Source organism: Melopsittacus undulatus, chromosome 6 (genome assembly GCF_012275295.1).
Source record: "Melopsittacus undulatus isolate bMelUnd1 chromosome 6, bMelUnd1.mat.Z, whole genome shotgun sequence".
NCBI lineage: Eukaryota > Metazoa > Chordata > Aves > Psittaciformes > Psittaculidae > Melopsittacus > Melopsittacus undulatus.
Genome location: NC_047532.1, coordinates 73,520,797 through 73,538,604, shown reverse-complemented (window position 1 = coordinate 73,538,604; position 17,808 = coordinate 73,520,797). Strand labels below are relative to the sequence as shown.

The 17,808-nt window shown below is 54.6% G+C and overlaps 1 protein-coding gene across 4 annotated transcripts; it reads right to left on the bottom strand.

Annotated features, from left to right (window-relative positions):
- Nucleotides 1–2,679: 2,679 nt before the first annotated feature.
- SPRY3 (sprouty RTK signaling antagonist 3) lies at nt 2,680–14,741 on the bottom strand. Of its 4 annotated transcripts, none has more exons than XM_005143565.3 (2): nt 14,544–14,741; nt 2,680–9,221 (listed from the first exon to the last, which is right to left on the bottom strand). In XM_005143565.3, exon 2 carries the CDS (start codon nt 9,172–9,174, stop codon nt 8,254–8,256), a length of 921 nt encoding a protein of 306 aa, XP_005143622.2. In that variant the 5' UTR covers nt 9,175–9,221; nt 14,544–14,741; the 3' UTR covers nt 2,680–8,253. The 4 variants fall into 4 exon arrangements, with proteins under 4 accessions (XP_005143622.2, XP_030900042.2, XP_030900043.2 ...); XM_031044182.2 differs by lacking the exon at nt 14,544–14,741 and adding an exon at nt 12,941–13,036; XM_031044183.2 differs by lacking the exon at nt 14,544–14,741 and adding an exon at nt 12,652–12,922.
- Between the last annotated feature and the right edge of the window lie 3,067 nt (nt 14,742–17,808).

Sequence of the window (17,808 nt, the reverse complement as noted above, 5' to 3'; positions counted from 1 at the left end):
AAGCAGCTCAGAACAGAGGTAGCAAAGCAGACCCTGGTTTAACATCGGACTGTGCTCTTGTATCTGCCCAGAGCAGAGCACCATTGGCTTCTTCAGGCCACATCAGTAGTCTTCAGAGTATAAGCTGCCCTGAGCAGTACAGGGAGGATGACTATGGCCAAGGGAGGAAGCATTTATGGTTGTGGAAAAACCATTCTACAAATCCCTCCAGCCTAAATTTCTGCTCTATAGTCCCTACAGTGACAGTAGGGAACTAGATTTGACCTTCTTCTACCTGGTGCTACCCAAATTTGCACTCCCAGGTTCATCTATATCATCTTCAGTGTGGGCTCAAAAGCTGCTGGTATTTAATCATTGCCTCATCTCCTTGTCACTGTCACTGATGAAGTCACTGACCAAAGAGCACGTTGGATCCTCAGGGTAGGCTGAATTTCTTTGCTGGTCCTGCAGCAGCTGGGTTCAGATCCACTACCTTCAGATGTCTCCAGTGTGGAGGGCTGTCAAGCTCCTTCCTTCCCTCTTTGTAGTCAGTGAGGAGAAATAGGCACTTTCAGGGCATGAGTCATCTGACCTATTTAGCCATCTTAGGGAGAGATGAATGAGCCCTTGAGAGGGCTTGTTTCTTTCCACTGTCTAGACAGCCAACCTCTCAACTGCAAACACCTAGCCCTGCTCTCCTGGAGTACACCAAGCACCCTTCCCAGGCTGGTAAGGGGTGCTGGCTCCTGGTGGGCTTCTAGCACAGGCCCAGGGTTGGATCATACCTAGATATCCTTAAGGGAATGCTTGTTCTGAAGGCAAGAGAAGATCTCAACACTGTAAGAGTGGAAATCCAATTCTGGACAACCTTCTCTGCCACTAAGGGAGGGTTTTGTGGAGCTGAGTTTGCCCTGCCCACGCTGCCCTAGGACAGGATGATCTGGAAAACATCTGGCTGTGTTAGCCAAAAAGGAACTGGGATTGTTATCCTAGTGCTGTCACCAGCTTACCTGAGGCCTCGTGCTCTGCCATGGGGGCACAGTGTGCTAGAGCCCGCAACACCTCTGTCTGGTCTTCATAAAAGTACAAAATCCCAGACTGGGCTGTGCTGAAGGGAGCTTGAAGCTCCTCCAGTTCCAACACCTTCCACTAGAGCAGGCTGCTCCAAGCCCCATCCAACCTGGCCTTGAACACTGCCAGGGATGGGGCAGCCACAGCTTCTCTGGACACCCTGTGCCAGCGCCTCAGCACCCTCACAGGGAAGAGCTTGTGCCTGAGACCTTAGGAGAAGGCCCAGTTACTGTCACTTTCTGAGATTCCTGGCACCGTAATAACTTTTTTACATAGAAGGAAAACATCTAAGCAAGCAATTACCTTCTCTTTTAGATAATCATGGTCCACAGACCCCCTATATGTGCTTCTCTGCTAATCCCACAGAACAGTTCAGCTCCTGAGCTCAATTTTCCTCTACAGGGCCACAGCTGATAAAGATCCATAGATGTCTGTAAGATTCAGTGGCATGAACTGATGAGGACAGGGAAGGCTTGGGAGGTGTTGTGACACATACCAAAAGGCCTCTAACATAGAAGAAGGCTATGCATATAGGCATGAAACTGATTGGCTGTGTCCAAGAGAGAGGGACTTTGGCACTGAGAAGAGCCAATGGGTGACAAATGGCCTAAAGTCATCTTTTGTTTGAAAAGGAGGGGAAGAGTGAGTCACAGCAGGGCTTGGACTCGCATCTGTACTCCACAACCCTGAGGCAGATCCTGAGCACTGGAACACATTTTGGAAAGCATGCTCTGCTACCAGCAATAGCACAAACAGGACTCCAGAACCAGTAAAAACAGCCCAAGAAAGGGTTTGATGGTGAGAGACAAGGAGAATACACAAAGGTTGAGAGGGCTCCTGAGCACAGGTCTAGTCTAGATGCAGCTATAGGCAATGAGTTCAGACAAAGCCAAAGGGCTCAAAGACGCAGCCAGCAAATTCAAATGGGAGCAAGGAATGTGCCACTAACCATGAGGTTCACTGGCCACCAAAGCTGTGTGAAAAGACTTAATGCTCTGGAAGTGCTCTAATAAAGATCCCCATCATGAGGGAAGAGCTTTAGGTGAACAGAAGACAACCTCAAGCCAAGAAATTGTTACTGGGCTCTGTATGTGCAGAAATGCATCAAACTGCCCTGTATTATGCACTGGGAGATCAGAGGCACCAGCGTGATCCAGGACCTATGGTGCTATGGCCCAAGTTCACCCTTCTTGGACTAAACACATGGCAGAGGTGGAGGGAAGAGGCAGGAGTGCCCACCTTGCACCTCCTCCTGCAGACTGTGTCCATTTGCCTGTGGCATCACCCGCCCTCTTCTGGTGCAAGCAGAGGCTTTGGGAATGTGTTGGAATCTCTGGAGTGACTGAAATCCCCCAAATCTCTGGGATTTCTTATGTCAGCCCCTCCCTGTTTGCTCCTGCCCTTCATTCCAGGAGCCTGCCCTTCCTTCAGGATCTGGGACCGCTGTAGTAGGGAAGCACACACTGAGATGTTTGAGGCTTTCTGGAAGCATCAGGAGATGGCTAAGAGTTCACACTGATCCCTCCACACCCCATCACTGCCAGCAGCATCCTGCAGCCAGGAAGAGCCTGGCCAAAGCAGGAGCCTGGGTCCTTCCCCTGCCATCGCAGACACAAGAAGGAGACCACATTCAAAACTAATATGTATTTTTATTGAATAGTTGCTCTAAGTGGGCTTGTGAAGCCACCATAGGATTACTTCTGTCATTTCAGCAGTGGTTCAGTAACAGTTATCAGCTTTGCGAGAGAAGAAAACCAAACAGAAGAGGGTGCATTAAAATAAATAGGTTATTTTTTTCTTATCTTTAAAATAAACTTTTCAAATAAATACTTTGTGTTGTTTGGGGTGGGTTTTGTTGTTGTTGTTGTTGTTGTTGGCTTTTTTCCCTTAGAAGGTACAAGAGTATTGTCAAAAAACAGCCATCAGGTTATAAACATATATTATACCTTATAGAAAGGAACCCAAGTGAAGACAGCAGGGAGGGATCTCTTTATACACTGTACAGAATGCCTTTGTACCAGTTCAGCGGAGGATTAGACGCTTTGGTTCTTGGTACGAGACTCTTCCTTGAAGCCAAGGATGATCCATCTTCTAAGGAGAGCTTTGTGCTGAGGACACCTGGGGAGGTGGGAGGCAGGAGGCAGCTCGGCCGCTGCTGGTCCACAGAGTATCAGAAAGGGCTGAGGGAGCTGCTGGGAGATGATGGGCAGAGGGGAATGGGATGGGAAGGGGAAAGGGCTCTGCTGGGACAGCTCTGGGATGACCACACACCTCCCGGCAGAACAGAGGGTATAAGAAACCTCCTCTGTCATGCCCAGGCCAGCTCAACATAGGCAGTTTGGTCCTGCTTGTGCTAGAGCCCTTTGGGGTGCTGCAGGAAGGTGCATAGGACAGAGGCCTAGAGAGAGGCTTGGCACTGCTCCTCCTTACCTGATACACATTCACCCTGCCCCACAAGGTGTGTGATCTCCTCCCATCCACCCATCCATGTCCCACCCGTGTCCCACCACAAACAGGTGTTGGGGTGGGGTTCATCCCCCATCTACTTTCCTCACATGCTGATCACACGAAGCTAAACCTTCCAATATCTGAAGAGCTCCCAGTTTCCTCCACCCAAAGGCCAGATATGGAGCAAACTAGTGAAGTGTGTGCTGCAGACAGAAAGTTGGGGGCACAGTGTGCTCCTCCCCTGTGCAAATTCCTCACCTCTCCACTCATCCCTCTATTGCACTCAAGCAGCCATTCCTAAATGGTTATCCTGTGCTTTGGCATCTTTTGGTCAATAATACTTGCCCATAGTTTGGGGTTCACACATGGGGATGTGGAAGAGTAAATTCAACAGGATTTTATGGGAAACTGAGAGTAGAGTCCCAAAGAACTTCCCCCCTGTTCTTTGAGGTACTTGGCTGGCACCAGTGTTTCTCAGGGATGGGTGGACAGCAGCCCAAGGAGCATTTCAGCTCTTCGATAAGGAGGGTTGAGGAGCTCAAAAGGGAGGGAGACTCCACCTTGGTCCCCAGTGACCCCTTATCACCAGTGCAGGGGCCAGTAGGGAAGGAGGGGAGAGAGACCAAGGGAAGCCTCAGAGAAAGCAAGCACCAGCAGGACTTCTTGCGTGGATGGAGCTTTGGAGGTCTGGGCAGGAAAAGGAGGCTCCTGCATGGGGAGCAGAGCAGGGGAAGTGCAGGTCCTGCTCAGCACCTCCTGCCTCCTGCTCTTTTGGCACCCAAGTGTCCCTTTCCCCATGTAAAACCTCCCTACATCCCTGCATGCTTCCCAGCAGAGGAGCCCCCATCCATTAGAGACATACAACACGAGAGCCATTCCCTGGCAGAGTGGATCCATCCCTGTCAGCTCCCAGGGAAAAGGGAGGACTCGACACAAGACTCTCCCAAAAGAAAACCAAGAAAGACACGTCAGGACAGAGACAGACCCAAACTGCCAGGACAGGCAGCTGCAAACAAACAGCCAGAGCAGATGTGATGTGACTCACTGCAGGGTGGGGCAGGAAAGGGGCTCACAACCCCAACCAGAGCTGGAGTCCTCTCTGAAGGGAAACCAGACTCTGGCAGCTGGAGGTGGGGAGAGAGTGGGATGCATCTGTTCTGGAGGTGTTAGGAAAAGTTCAGGAAAAAAAGCATGATGAGAGGCTACCCACAGCATTCCTGACAGCAGATGAGCTCTGTGAACCAGAGCTGGCCTCCATGGAGAGCTTTTGGCAAATCCTGACTTGCCCTTTCTGCCAAAAGCAAGGAATGGGAGCTTGATGAGACCCCTCTAGATGGAGTAGGAAGCAGTAATCCCCCGTGAAGCCACCTGCCTCTGTTAGCAGGGTAGAGGACAACAGCCCTAAAACTCTCTAGCCCATGCAACCACAGGTCCTGGATGTGGCTTTGCATTTTGAGCTCAACACAGTTAAACCAAAGCCCTGCGCTGGTCCAACAGCCCTCAGTGCCCATCTTGGGTTCTCCTACTCTCCAATTACCCTCCTACATGTCCCCTATTTCATAACACATGTCTCACAGGTTTTTAATTTCTTGGAGATGAGACACTTGAGAGATGTGGTCAAACTGCTCAGCCCTGCATCCCGCTATGGCACCATCCCCTAGGAAAACTGTGGCTCCTGCACTGGCCCAGAAAAGGTCCATTAGGTAGAAGGATACTGCAGGAGTGCTGGCCTGAAGGTGAATGTGCTGCAGGAGCAGCACAGGGTTTGGCTGAGCAAAGCTCTGGGGAGCAGGTGTGTGGACATCCATCTCCTCATCCAACAGCTCCAGCACCTGGGGGAGGTCATCCCGTGCCTGCATGACTTCGGAGGCCATGAAAATGATGCAGCTTCACATGTTGAGTCATTGCACCATCAGGAGAGGAAGCAATGAATTGCAGAGATACAGAGGTGGTAACTAAATTTACAAGTAGGATCCATTTAAAAAGGAGGAGGAAAAAAAACCCCAACCATATATCAAAGTAGAGCAAGTTGGAAAATTCTGTTCATTAGTTTTCTTCAGAAAGTTTCAATGAACCATTTCACATTCTCATTGGAGTGAGACAATTCCTCAAACACTCAGTGAAAAAGGGACCTTTTATTTTCCTAAAACCAAAAGGTTTAATTCTTCTGGGAAGAAGGACTTGTATCAGCACAAGCAGAGAAGGGAACTGAGTGCTCAGAAGGAAGGGTGCCTCTTGGTGGAAGTCTCTGCCCCAGGCATCACTTGGAAGTGAAGAACCAAGCAATTATTGGCATATGGATAAATATGACTGCAATATATAAGTGCTGCCACAGGGACATGGACTGAGCTTATGGGGGTCATACATCTACAGGGCATCCTCTGAGAAGGTCATTGCCCTAAAACCAAACCCAGTGCAGAGTTCAGGGCTGGCCACAAAGGGCATACAAACCACACAGATGTGGCCCTCTGTTCTTCACACCAGGAGATCCTCAGTATAACCTAGAGCATCATCCTGAATTTCCCACAGCTTATGGAAGTGGTCTCTCTCCATCTTTGGCCAAAGGAAGCATCTTTCAATGCTCCCCCTTGACCTCCAGGTGAAAGCAGGGTGAGGATTTCAGTCATGTCCCCAACATGCCCCAGACACAACCTCACACCAGGGCTGGGATTCATCTCTCCTTCCACAGGGAACCTTGACTTCCAGTATTTGGATCCTGTTTGAGTTGAGGGAGACAGGCACCATCAGAACATCATTTAATGGTGTTTTCAAGGGGGATGAACTACTCTCTGAATCTGCTTTTCTCTGCAATGAAGGGAGCTTGAATCAGCCACAATTTTTAGACAGCAAATGTATGGGAAGAGGAATGCCATGATGAGAGCCTATCTCCCTGCCTCACCTCAGAGCCAGCACTAAATCCTACCCTCTCCCTGCAAAGCAGGGGCAAGCTGTAAACCTCCTTTTCCCCCTGTCCCAACTACCTGGGAACTAGAGGTGTAGGATTAGCAAGAACCGTACTGGGAAATCATCTTTCAGCATGCAAAGTGTACCAGGAAGCCAACCCTTGCATCTGTCACCGTTCACAGCAGTATCATGAATATTATTAGTAATAGACCTAGCCATCCTAACGTTATATTTCTATATACAAAAATAGATCCACAGAACTCTACGTGAAGAGGTGGCTGAGGGAAGGCAACGGACGAGCCCTGGGTGGCAAGGACTTGAAGGAAGCTAAGGGACATGTTACATGTATTTCTCCAGGGTATCCATTTGCTTCCCTCTGCTCTCACACCCTTTGGAGGAGGGACCAGCAGGAAGAGCTGAGCACTGGGAAATCTTCCCAGCTCCAGCTCCCCTGGCTGATGGGCTGGTGGCAGCAGGGTCACTCCCGACAGCTGGCAAGCAGAGATGGGGCTCAGATCAGCCTTGGAGTCCAGGACCAGGAGGAGCTCCCTGTAACTGCAGCAGCAGGTTGGGCTTCTTATCCTCACAGCAAGCAAAGCACAAAGCACTGACCCTGAGTCAGGCTTCCTCCTGGTCTGCAGATGGCCCAGTCCCAGGACTTGGTTCAGACCCATCTCCGGTTTGCCACAGGAACACCCTCAGCAATGCCTCCAGGGTTTGCCCACCAGCAGCACACTGGTGTTGGTTTTGGTGTGACACTGTGCAGCAAGGAAAGCAAGGGGAGCATTAAAAGGCAACTTCAGGGAGGGAAAGTTGGGCTCCCATCTTCCAGGACCCCTTTTTGCCCTCTGCTTCCCTCCAGCCCAAAGCAGGAAGTGCAGGAGTGCCCCCCAAGGCTGTTCCCCAGGGTGGGTGCTATCCAACAGGGCTGGCAGCGCAATCACAGGGTGCACACTTGTGTTTGTGATCTTCATTTTGTTTGAAGTGAATTCAGTGCTGGTGGAAGGTACCAGATCAGGGCCCTTGGTGCCTGTGGCATCGATGGAGCCGGGCAGCAGCTCACATCCCGCCGGGGTTTGCACCCTGGAGGCAGCTCTTCAAGGCATTGAGAAATGAATGACAATTTCAACCCAGCTTCTTGTTCTCCACCAAATCCCAGAGGGGACCTTTCCCTCGCTGCAGTCGGGCAGAAGCGAGTGGGCTGGGCTGCCTCCTATAGCTCCTTCCCCTGCCAGAAGGTTTCTAAAGCTTCCCACACCTTCCCTTCCTCTTTGAGACAGAAAAATATGGTGCCACCTCATTCTGAAGCTAGTTTCATTCTCCCAGAGGCTTCCAAGCCCGGATGGAAGTCGCTGCCATTGGTGGAACCCTGCCTCACCCCAGCCCTTGGGGAAAGCAGGTCTATAGCCACATGAGAGCAGAGAGGCCACCCAAAGAAAGTGCTGGAGGAGAAAGACAGAGAAGAGGAGGTCTCGCTCCTGGAGGACTCTTGCACAGGGGATGCACTGACCTGACTTATGCCACCATCAGGAAGGACCTCACCATGGGGCAGTGGCAGCTCTGAAAACCCTCCCAGAGCAGAGTCCTGAGTACACACTCCCAAACACCCTCGGTCTTCCTCTTCTTTTCCTTTCCTGGTCCCTCCCCTGCATGTGCAAAACCATCACTGCTCCCTGGTGGGTGCCAGCTCCCCCAGACACTCCTCTGTGGGACCCCCAGCTCCCCAGTCTTATTCCCAAGGGGTTATGGTGGGTAGGGGGGGAGCACTGCAGAACGGAGGGGTGCTGGAAGAGGACAGGGATGGCAAGGAGAGGAGGAGGATGAGGAGGAAGAGGAATAAAGCTGGGAGGGTCATACCAGCTTATCCAGCGTCTTGGGGAAAGGTGTGCCGCTGGAGGAAGAGATCTTCCTGCAGACCGTGTTAGTGTGGCTCTGGCAGCGGCAGCCAGGTCGTTTCAGGCCATCATAACCCCGCTGGCAAAGTTTGAGGCACCCCAGGGTAGGAAAGTAGCAGCAGAGGCAGGGCATGAAGATGGAGAGGAAGCTCATGGCAGCCCAGCGAGCGCAGCAGGACCCTGGCCCGCAGGAGCAGGGGTCATCGGCACAGGTGTCCTCGTCATCGGTGGAGCAGTGGTAGAAGAGACCCTTGACGCAGCAGAGGCAAGTCCCGTAGTCAAGGAGGCTCTCCGGGGAGCAGAGGCAGCGCTGGTTGCAGAGCCAGCAGGAGGGCAGGCTGCGGGCGGCCGTGCAGCGCCCGCACTTGCAGCGCCCGCACTCCTCGCAGAGGAAGAGGTGCCCAGGATGCAGTGGGGGCTTCTCCACCACCCCCTTCAGCGGAGACTCCTCCGCTTTCAGCTCACTGGCCCGCGGCTGTGTCCGGATGAGGGAATGCCCAGAGTGGGAAGGCGTGAGGCTGCTCAGGAGGCGCTGGTCAGAGGCCGTGGTGCTTTGGGAGACAGAGCTGGCCGTGCTGGAGTGGCTCATGTGCTGTTGCAAAGGTGGTATCTGGTGCTGTTGGCTGTGGCTGCGGTGCAGGTCCTGGAAGGTGGAAGACACCAAGCGGTCCTGGGACCACTCTTGCTTGTGAGGAAGCTGGGACAGGGATGGGTTGGAGCAGGCTTGCTGGAAGCACACAGCCGGTCTCTCCACGTAGTTGTTGCTGGCGCGGATGGAGCGGATTTGGTCAATGGACAGGACCTGCTGGAAGTCCTCCACGGGTGGGTCCATCGTCTCGTCACAGCTGAGTTCAGCCACACTGGAAGAGAGCTGCATTTCCAGGAGTGAGGAGACCCTGCGGCATCAGGGCACATCTACAAATCCTAAAGGATGGGGCAGGAAGATAGAGAAAACATTTGTATTACATTCTATAACAGATCCATCCGCGCAAAGCAGGAAGCAAAGGCCGGCTGGAGAACTCGTAATGAAGTTATTTCCAACAGTCAGACTCCAAGTACTTCTGTGCCTGGGGATATTCAGGCTGGACACAGCCAAAATCTGTCCCTTGACCCAGGCAGTCACACCAATTCCTCAGGCTTCTCATATCCTTCCAGAGGATTTGCCACCCCTTGCCAGCACTGATAGACCCTATCCATTCTTCCTCTCTTTCCCAGGGGAAATGCCAGCCCTCTCTGGAGGAGGAAAACTTGAAGCTGTGGCTTATCCAGAGCCAGCAACAGAATTGGGAACAGCATCACCTCCAGAGCAGGAGATTCTTTTGGGGTTTCCCAGTGCACCCAGAGCAGCCTCCCAGTGCTGTAACATGGGCATAGGGTTGGAGGGGAGCCGGACACTAATTTCAGGCAATATCAGCAACAAATTGCAACTAATGTGACACGTGTTGGGCCAGAGACAAGCCAACCCCACAGCTCCCACTGCAGCATCCTTCTTTCCCATGCACACCTAGGAGCCAAGTCACCCCCTCAGGAACCCCGGAAAGGGCAGGGTTTGGTTTCTCCTTCACCCCAGCACAAGCAGAGGGGAAGCAGGGAAAGCAGCGCTGTCAGCAGGCAAGCCCAGGCCTGCTCCCTGCCCTGAGGCTGCCGTGTGTCTGCTGCTGTGGCTCAGGAAACAGTACTTCCTGAGTCTGCAGCACCGGCAGGCGCCTGCTTTATCCAAGAGGGAAGATCCGGACTCCCCGAGGGCAGTGGGGCTGGGGAAGGGAGCACCCCCGTGTCCTACAACTCCCCCCACAGCAGGTTTGACCTGATGGCATCGGACCCATCACCAAACCTGAGCTGCCACCAGATCTTTCCACTGACAGCTCAGTGGGGCTGAGTGAGGAGAGGGGCAGAAGGGCTCTCACTGGAGCCACCTCTCTCCCCTTAGTATGGATGGAGGGAGAAGCTTGTGCTGCCCACAAAACGAGGCAAGCAGAGCACACGGAGGATAGAGCCATTCTGCATCCAGACCAGCCCCACAGCACTTCCAGCCCAGATCTCAGTGTCGGATCTCTGCTCTCCGGGCACAGCCAGTTTCCCCAGGACAAAGCCATTCTCCTCTGACAGATCAGACAAGTGATCCATCAGGGACAAAGACATCTCTTGGTGCCCGGGCCTGCAGGAAGACGCTATTTCCCTGAGGAAGCTCCCCATGGTCAAGCAGTGCTGGAGCCTTTCAAGTAGGTGAGGGGCCACAGGTAGAATCTGCTCATGCAGCAGAGAGAGGAGAGGGAGATTGATTTTCATTAGCCAAGCTGACCTTGAGAAGCAGGCAAAAGCAAAGGCAACTTACTTTGATTGTTCAAGCAAGATCTCATCTCTCTTATTCCCCTCCCAGGAAAGAAAAAGCAATGGATCTGTGAGATTTGGGATTTTCCTGTGCCTGAAGCCCACCTGTGCCCCTCCCTTTGTGATTCAAGTGAGATGCTCACCCCATCCAAGGAGAGGCAGGCAGGCAGGAAATTAGTAGGTCTCCTGGGACGCCCACAATAGATTTGGATGCTGATTTCTTTACCACTAATACCAAGGTGAATCGAGAGGGCAGAGCTGACCTGGGTTATGAGCACACTGACAGGATGGGAAAGGGCCATGGAGGTAAAACACCCTCCTGTGAGTTGCTACCTGCTGCCACTGAGCTCCTCACCTGGTCTTACTGAAGCACAGGCTGGTGACCTGAAATCCCCTGGATCCCTGAAGGGATATGACCTGTCTTCATCTGCAGCTAGGACTACGCAGGAGGGAGCAGAGAGCAGCCTCCCAGGTCCCTCATGACCCAGATCCCACCTCGGAGTGGGATCGTGTGGAGGAAGATGCTGATTGCACCCATGGAGGAGCCGCTCACAGCTGGCTCTTTGTCCCCTCTAACATGTGCAATGAGATTTGGCAGCACTTGGGCATTAGGGCTTGGGCAGCATGTCCCATGAGGCTTCCGTGTTGGGTCTGAACCAAAGTGTGACCCAAGGGGCAAGACTGAGGGTCCTGAGATAAAGAGCAGCCCAAGGGCAGACCCACCACAGCCACCCCCAGCCCTCTATGCAAGACCTGGAGCTCAGGAGACATGAGGACACCCATGAGCTGGGCTTAGGCAGAAGGAAGTCACAGGGGATCCTGTGGGGAGGAAGAGAGCCTGGGAACAGCAGGCAGACAGAGCTGGCAGTCGGGCCATGCAGTGTCTGCCAACCCTGACACTTAGGATCTGGGTTTGGATAGGTCCTGGGCAAGACAGGTCCTGGGAGGGCCCCCAGCACTGAACCAGGGCCTAAATGCTCCTGGACCTCCAATTTCCAGGTGCAAGGTTTGGACATGGACCCAGATTTGCTGGCTTGGGGAGGCAAAAGTCCTCCTGGGACCCAAGGGGATGTGAACCAGATGATCTGTGGGTCCTCCAGTCCAGTGGAATGGAGGGAAGACAGAGTGAATATCAGAGCTGGGACACCACTGCTGCCCTCAACCCTGGGGAGCCCAGTGGCCCCCACTCACTCCCTGCTCCAACCAGTCCATCTCCCAGTTCCCAGTGGGAAGGCCACCCCTGGGGCACTGATGCACCTCCCGCTGCCTCGCTGCCATCTGAGGGGTCAGGTCAGTGTGTCCCCAGCCTCCTCTTCCTCACACCCTGCCTGCCAGGGTCTTGCCAGCCCGGAAACCGGGTGAGCTTTATGGCCGCTGCAGCCCAACACATATAATAAGTTCGTGTGATAGTGGCCAGAGCAGGGATCGTAAAAGCAAATGATTTACAGGCTGGGGTGGCTGCAAGCCGGGGATGAGGGGCAGAGGGTACCCAGGTGGGAGGGAAAGAAAAGGATTTTTCCCTCCGGAGGGACTGCCAGGACCATCCCAGCGCTGCGGGGAGCAGAGAGGTGGTGGCAGGAGGATGATGCCCCAGCCCGGTTTGCAGCAGCCCACGCGTGGGTCGTATCCAGCGGCAACCCTAGCGCCCAGTCACTCCGTATGCGGGCCCCACAGCTCCTCGGAGCAGCTCTGCACAGCACAGCCCCGCACAGCACAGCCCACCTCTCACAGGAGCCGGACCCGCAGCCCCCAGCCCCTCCTTTCACGCAGCTCCCGCCGTCCCCGGACCCCCGTCCCCACCGTGCCCGCACCCCACTCGCGCTCGGCAAGCCCCAGCCCCGCTGCCCGCTCTACCCACGCGTGACTCCGACCCACGCTCGCTGCCAGCCCCAGCACGGACACCCCATTCGTGCCCCGTGCCCCCACCTGCACCTCACCCCCACAGCCCCTCTCGTGTCCGTTCCAGCGCCCACCACAGGCCAAGCGTGCCCAGCCCCACGCGTGTCCGCTTGGGTGAACTCACCCCTCTGCCGCCGCCGGGGCCGCCGCCGGTCCATGCTCCCGTGGAGCACTGAGCGCTGCCGGGGCAGCCCCGGGGCTGCTCAGAGCCGGGGGCTCGGGGCACCTCCGCCGCGCCGAGCTATGCGCCACGGCACCTGGATAGGGGCCGGCAGAGCCCGGGCGTGCGGCTCTGGCTCGTCCCCAGCGCCGGCTGCGAGCGGGGGAGCGCGGAGAACGGGACGGAGGGAGGGATCCACATCTCTCCCTCGCTCCGCCGCTGCCTTCCCGGAGCTGGAGCTCTTAGCGCTTACCTAAGTGGCGTCATCCCGCTGGAATGGCACCGGCCCATTAGCAGTCCCACAGAGCCCCGGCATCCGCTCCCCAGATAATGGCTGAGCGGAGCTGGGAACAGCGCGGAGCCTGCAGGCACTATTTAAACATTTCCGTCTGCCTCGGGCTCCGCTTCCCCCCACCCCGGACCCGCCGCCCCTTGGCCCCTGGGGACACCCGCGGGGCCAGCGCTGGCTCAGAAGGCTTCGTGGGCATTGAAGCTTGGTCCAGCCCGATGGGTGGGCAGGGGTGTGGAGAGAGGTCTGTGTGCCCAGGGTCAGCATCTGCTGTTTGGCGCTGTCACCTTGAGGAATCATTTGATCCACGTATGGGTGGGGAATGGGTGCAGCCACCATCACCCCTCACCCTTCCCCGGCGTCTCAAGAGGCATCAGTGGGAGCTTAGACATTGCCCACCCGCCATGCAACCAGACAGCCTGACTTACACCAGAACCACCTCCTCTGATAGAAGCTGAGGTGGAAAAGGGGTTCTGCACTGAGACCCACAGAACCATCCCACATGCATCCCATTCTCCCAGAAACAAACTCCCTGGACTCAGGGTCCAAACTGGACCTGGATATTCTGTCAGAGACATCTCGCTGTGCTGCTGCGCACTCCCACCTTCCACTGCTTTCTCTCCTCTCTAAGGCAACAACCGCTGCTTGGGAGCACCAGGGATCCTTGTGACCTCCCTCAGCCCCATCCGTAAATAAGTGGGACCTGGTCTGATGATCCCAAAGACTCAAGGCCTCTCCTTGGTGACACTGGACATTGGCATGGACTCCACTTGAGCTCCCACCCTCACTTCTGGCAGCATTTCCAGGTTGGTCACCCATCCTTTCTGGCAGCATTCACTGGGTGAGCAAAGCGATGTTACCAGCTCAGGACAGGTTCAGAATCTGTCTTGAGAAGTGAAACTGAAGCCATTAAGCCCTCGCCCACCCCAGCAAGTCCCCCCAGCACTGGACCTGGCTCCTCAGGGCCTGGCCATCCGTTGTCAGTGTTGGTTGCCGATGGGCAGCACAGGGGCTGGGTACGTGAGGGCAGGGAAGGGATGAGGAGCCTGAACAAGGGTGACAAAACCAGTTCTGCCACTTTTTGCTTCACCGGATGGGTACAAACCAGGACGATCCCACTGGGCTCAGCAGCTCCCTCCCAGCCAGTGCCAGCAGAAGCACTGGAGTCCTCCCCAGCAGGGGCCAGCTACTCCATTCTCCTGCACGGTGCCTAGCGGAGCCCTTCCAGGCTCATCTTTTAGTCATTTCTGGGCTGGGCAGCTCTCCATCTCCCTTGGATCCCACCAGAAATGCTCCTCCAGGAGTTTCTCCAAGAGAAACACATCCCTGAGAGCATGCTTCAGCCTCAGCTACAGCCCAGAGCCTTCATGCAGCATCTCTGTACTCCCACGAGCCCCTCCTCTTCTCCCCTTCGCTTTCAGCTTCATCTTTAAAGGTGCAGAAAGGAGCCGAGTTGCCCAGTTCCCAGCGGCTACCAGCTGGCTACAAGCACCTGACTCCCAAACCCCATGTGTGACGTCCTCCCCTTATCCCAGCCCAATTCCCAGCCCAAATCCATCACTCCCACCTTGAGGTGCCGGTGATTAAGGCTTCCCTCAGCAGGCTCACAGCATTCCCAGCGCAGCCTGCGTCGTGCTCAGCCAGCGCTGCTTTATTCCTCACCCGCTGCCGAGGGAGGGCCAGAAAGGCATGAATGCAGAGATACTGAGACAAGTGGGAGGGTGGGAAGCAGAGGGAGAATAGCAGCCTCCTGGTGAGTTATTGACCGCAGCATCCCTGAGGAGGAGGGCTGGAAACCTGAATGCATTTGCAAAGCAGGAAAGTTCAGAGACGCTCCCAAAGGAAGGGTCTGGGATGGAGCCTCCAGCCAGTGTTTGGAGGGTTTGGGGATGTTGGAAGAGGGATGTGGTGACCTGCACAGCTGTATATGTTGGAGGAAGGTGTGAGGCTACATGAGATTATTGCTAACCTCTCCCTGCAGAAGTGATCATCCAGCCCTAAGCAGGGATTTAACATCTTTCTGCAGCTCTGGAACACCTCCAGGCATCCGTCCTGCCTCTGCCCCTTCCCAGCCACCTTCACCTGAGCCAGCTCCTCTGGACTGGCCTTTTGAACCTGTTCCACTCCTCTTACCAGCATGAATCCACCACTTCTTAACCCCGCAAGCACCACTGGGGTCCTGTCCATAGCAGATCCCAGGAGTCCCACTCTCTGCCTTTACTTTAGGGGCTGTCAGCACATCTCCTGCCTGGGGCTGCTGACAGCACTGAGATACAGGCACTGAGAGGGCAGAGCATCCTGGTGTTCCCAGCTCCTGTTGCAGATCTCCCATCTGCCTGTTGCAGATCTCTGCTTTAGGGAACCCTCATCCCTGGCAATCCCCACCAATTCCTCCCTGCCCTGCTCCTTCCTCTCCTCCTGCACATCCCCAACACTGCAGAAACCATCTGGGGAGTCATCACCTTCCTTCCCCTCCTCAGCACATGTTTCTCTAGATACATACACACATTCACAAACCCAAAAGAGCTCACCCTGGAGCCTGGAGAATTTCAGTTGCTTTTTTAAGCAACCAGGAGAGCTCAGCACAGTTTTCCAGCCCTCTCCAAGCCCAAGCACCCCTGATCCCACCAGTGAACCACTGCGGATGCAGAGGAGAATATCCCAGCGTGAGGCTGGAGGTCTCTGCTCCTTCCAATGCTATTTGACAACCCCGGGCACTGAGTGAGGGAGCATTCACCTTCAGTTAAAGATGATGCAGGGAGAGGAGAGAAAAGAGGAGGATAAAGAGAACATGTGATTCCCCTGATTCAATCAGCCAGAAGCAATGAGGTGCTGGTGCTCTCTAATTTTTAGATTCACACATTTGAGGGCCAGAGGGGACCATGATGCTCATCTGGCCTGACAGTCTGTATTATGTAAAAGCCACTTGAAGCCAGACAGTGCCACCAGCTTTTTAGAAGCAACAGCAAGCACTGGGGAACTTATAAAGACTGTGATTCTCCCAAGGTAGAGGGATATGTGAATCCCAGCATATCCCAGGTACAGAGGAGGCCAGATACATCCACCCCAGCAGGTTCCAGCTGAACAGGCAACAGCACTGGGGGAAAGAAAACATTTCCCTTCTGTACCAGGCAATTTCTCTGCCCAGCAAAGAGGGGTAGGCAAGCACAAAGGGAAAAGAAGTCACCTCTTCCTTGTGTTTTCCTTTTCAACCTTGCCTAGAAAGGGGATCCCAGGCCCAGGTATCTCTTGGCTGCTTTGGTGTAGAACACCATAGTTTGCAGCTGTGCAGCCTTTCAGCAATGGGAGCTGAGCCCAGCCCTGAGCCAGATCCTGAGCTTCTCACTCAGCCTGCAGCACCGCGGAGGTGTAGTCATTGACTGCACTGTGAGTTGTTTCTCTGAAGATGGAGCCAGGCAGCATAAAACATCAATAAAGAGCTCAGGATGGATCCCTTTAATGAGCTGAGATTGTAACACGCTGACGGAGCTTGCCAGAAGCTGCCCATTCTGTCAGGAGGAGGAGATCCTGCTGGAGAAGTGTTAAGTGGGTCCTGCTGACTCATTGATGCAGATGGCTCCGTCCCCACACAAGCCAGAAGTGGGAGAGCATCAGCACAGGGGATGAGCTGCTGCCCCGGTGCAGGAACACAATGGACAGGGCCTATCAAACCGGGTTTCACTTCATTCTCCATGTCCCATTGAGTACAGGGAGCACCAGGCATTGGGCAAAGCTGAGGTGCACCCACAGCCTCCCTGTTCTCCTACAGCAGCTCTTCTTTGACAGAACACATTTATCCCTGCAAGATGCCCTCCCCAAACCCACATCCATGGCCCAGCAGAGGAACCAGAGCAAAGGTGTGACTCAAGCAGCAAGTGTGGCTCCAAACACAAGGAGGAGACCTCAGCCCTGAGTTCCTGGGGAACCAGAGCAGGGAGATAAAGCTGGATGGAGCACTGGGGGCCTGACATTAACGTGTTTCTTAGAACTACAGGCTGGTTTGGGTTGAAGGTATCATCCAGTTCCAACCCCCTGACACAGGTAGGGACACCTTCCACTAGAGCAAGTTGCTCCAGGCCCCATCCAGCCTGGCCTTGAACAGGCAGACAGCTCTGGTGATGGATCCATCACAGCCATGCAGCTGCCTGGAGTCCTTCCTTTGGGAGGCAGAGGGCACAGAGCTGAAAGCTTCTCGTTCCCATTAGGAGCAGGCTGCCTTTGCTGAGCCAAAGCCTGAGGTCTGTGCAGGGTGCCATGGGTAGTGATGTGTATTTCCCCATGCAAACCCCACTGCAGCACCCACCATGGAACAAAGTACCAAAGGGTTTGCACCCTCTGGACCCTGAGCATTCCCAGAAAGCCCATGGAGCACCTGTCCCTCTTGCCAGGCCTGACCCTAAGTCCACAGGACACAAGCTTTTCATTCAGTCTTTGTCTGTAGAGCACCTCCAATCCCCAACACGATGGGATGGGATGCTCCCACCACTCTCTTCTGTCCCCAAACCCTCAGAACCATCTCTCTCCCTGGCTTCTGTAGTCTATGCTCCCTGGGATGCTTCTGCATCACCCCAATCTTTCCTTGGAGCAGTCACCAACTGCTGTTTCAGGTCTTCCATGGGGCTTCCCAGAGAGGTCCCAGCCTGAGCTCCACCACATGTGTTCTCCTGCTCAGCTCCCCACAGGCCAGCAAGCCCATGCCTCCAGCAACAAATGTACCTGATCCGAGCATCCTTCCTCCCCGGTACCACCTTCCTGCCCCCACCGAGCCCTCTTATGTGCACTGAGCATCACCCATTCCCTGGGGATGGAGGTGATGGATTGGGAGGGGTCAG

What these genes read in the sequence shown, in the direction of transcription:
- SPRY3 (XM_005143565.3), bottom strand. Translation starts at nt 9,174, where the DNA reads ATGCAGCTCTCTTCCAGTGTGGCTGAACTCAGCTGTGACGAGACGATG.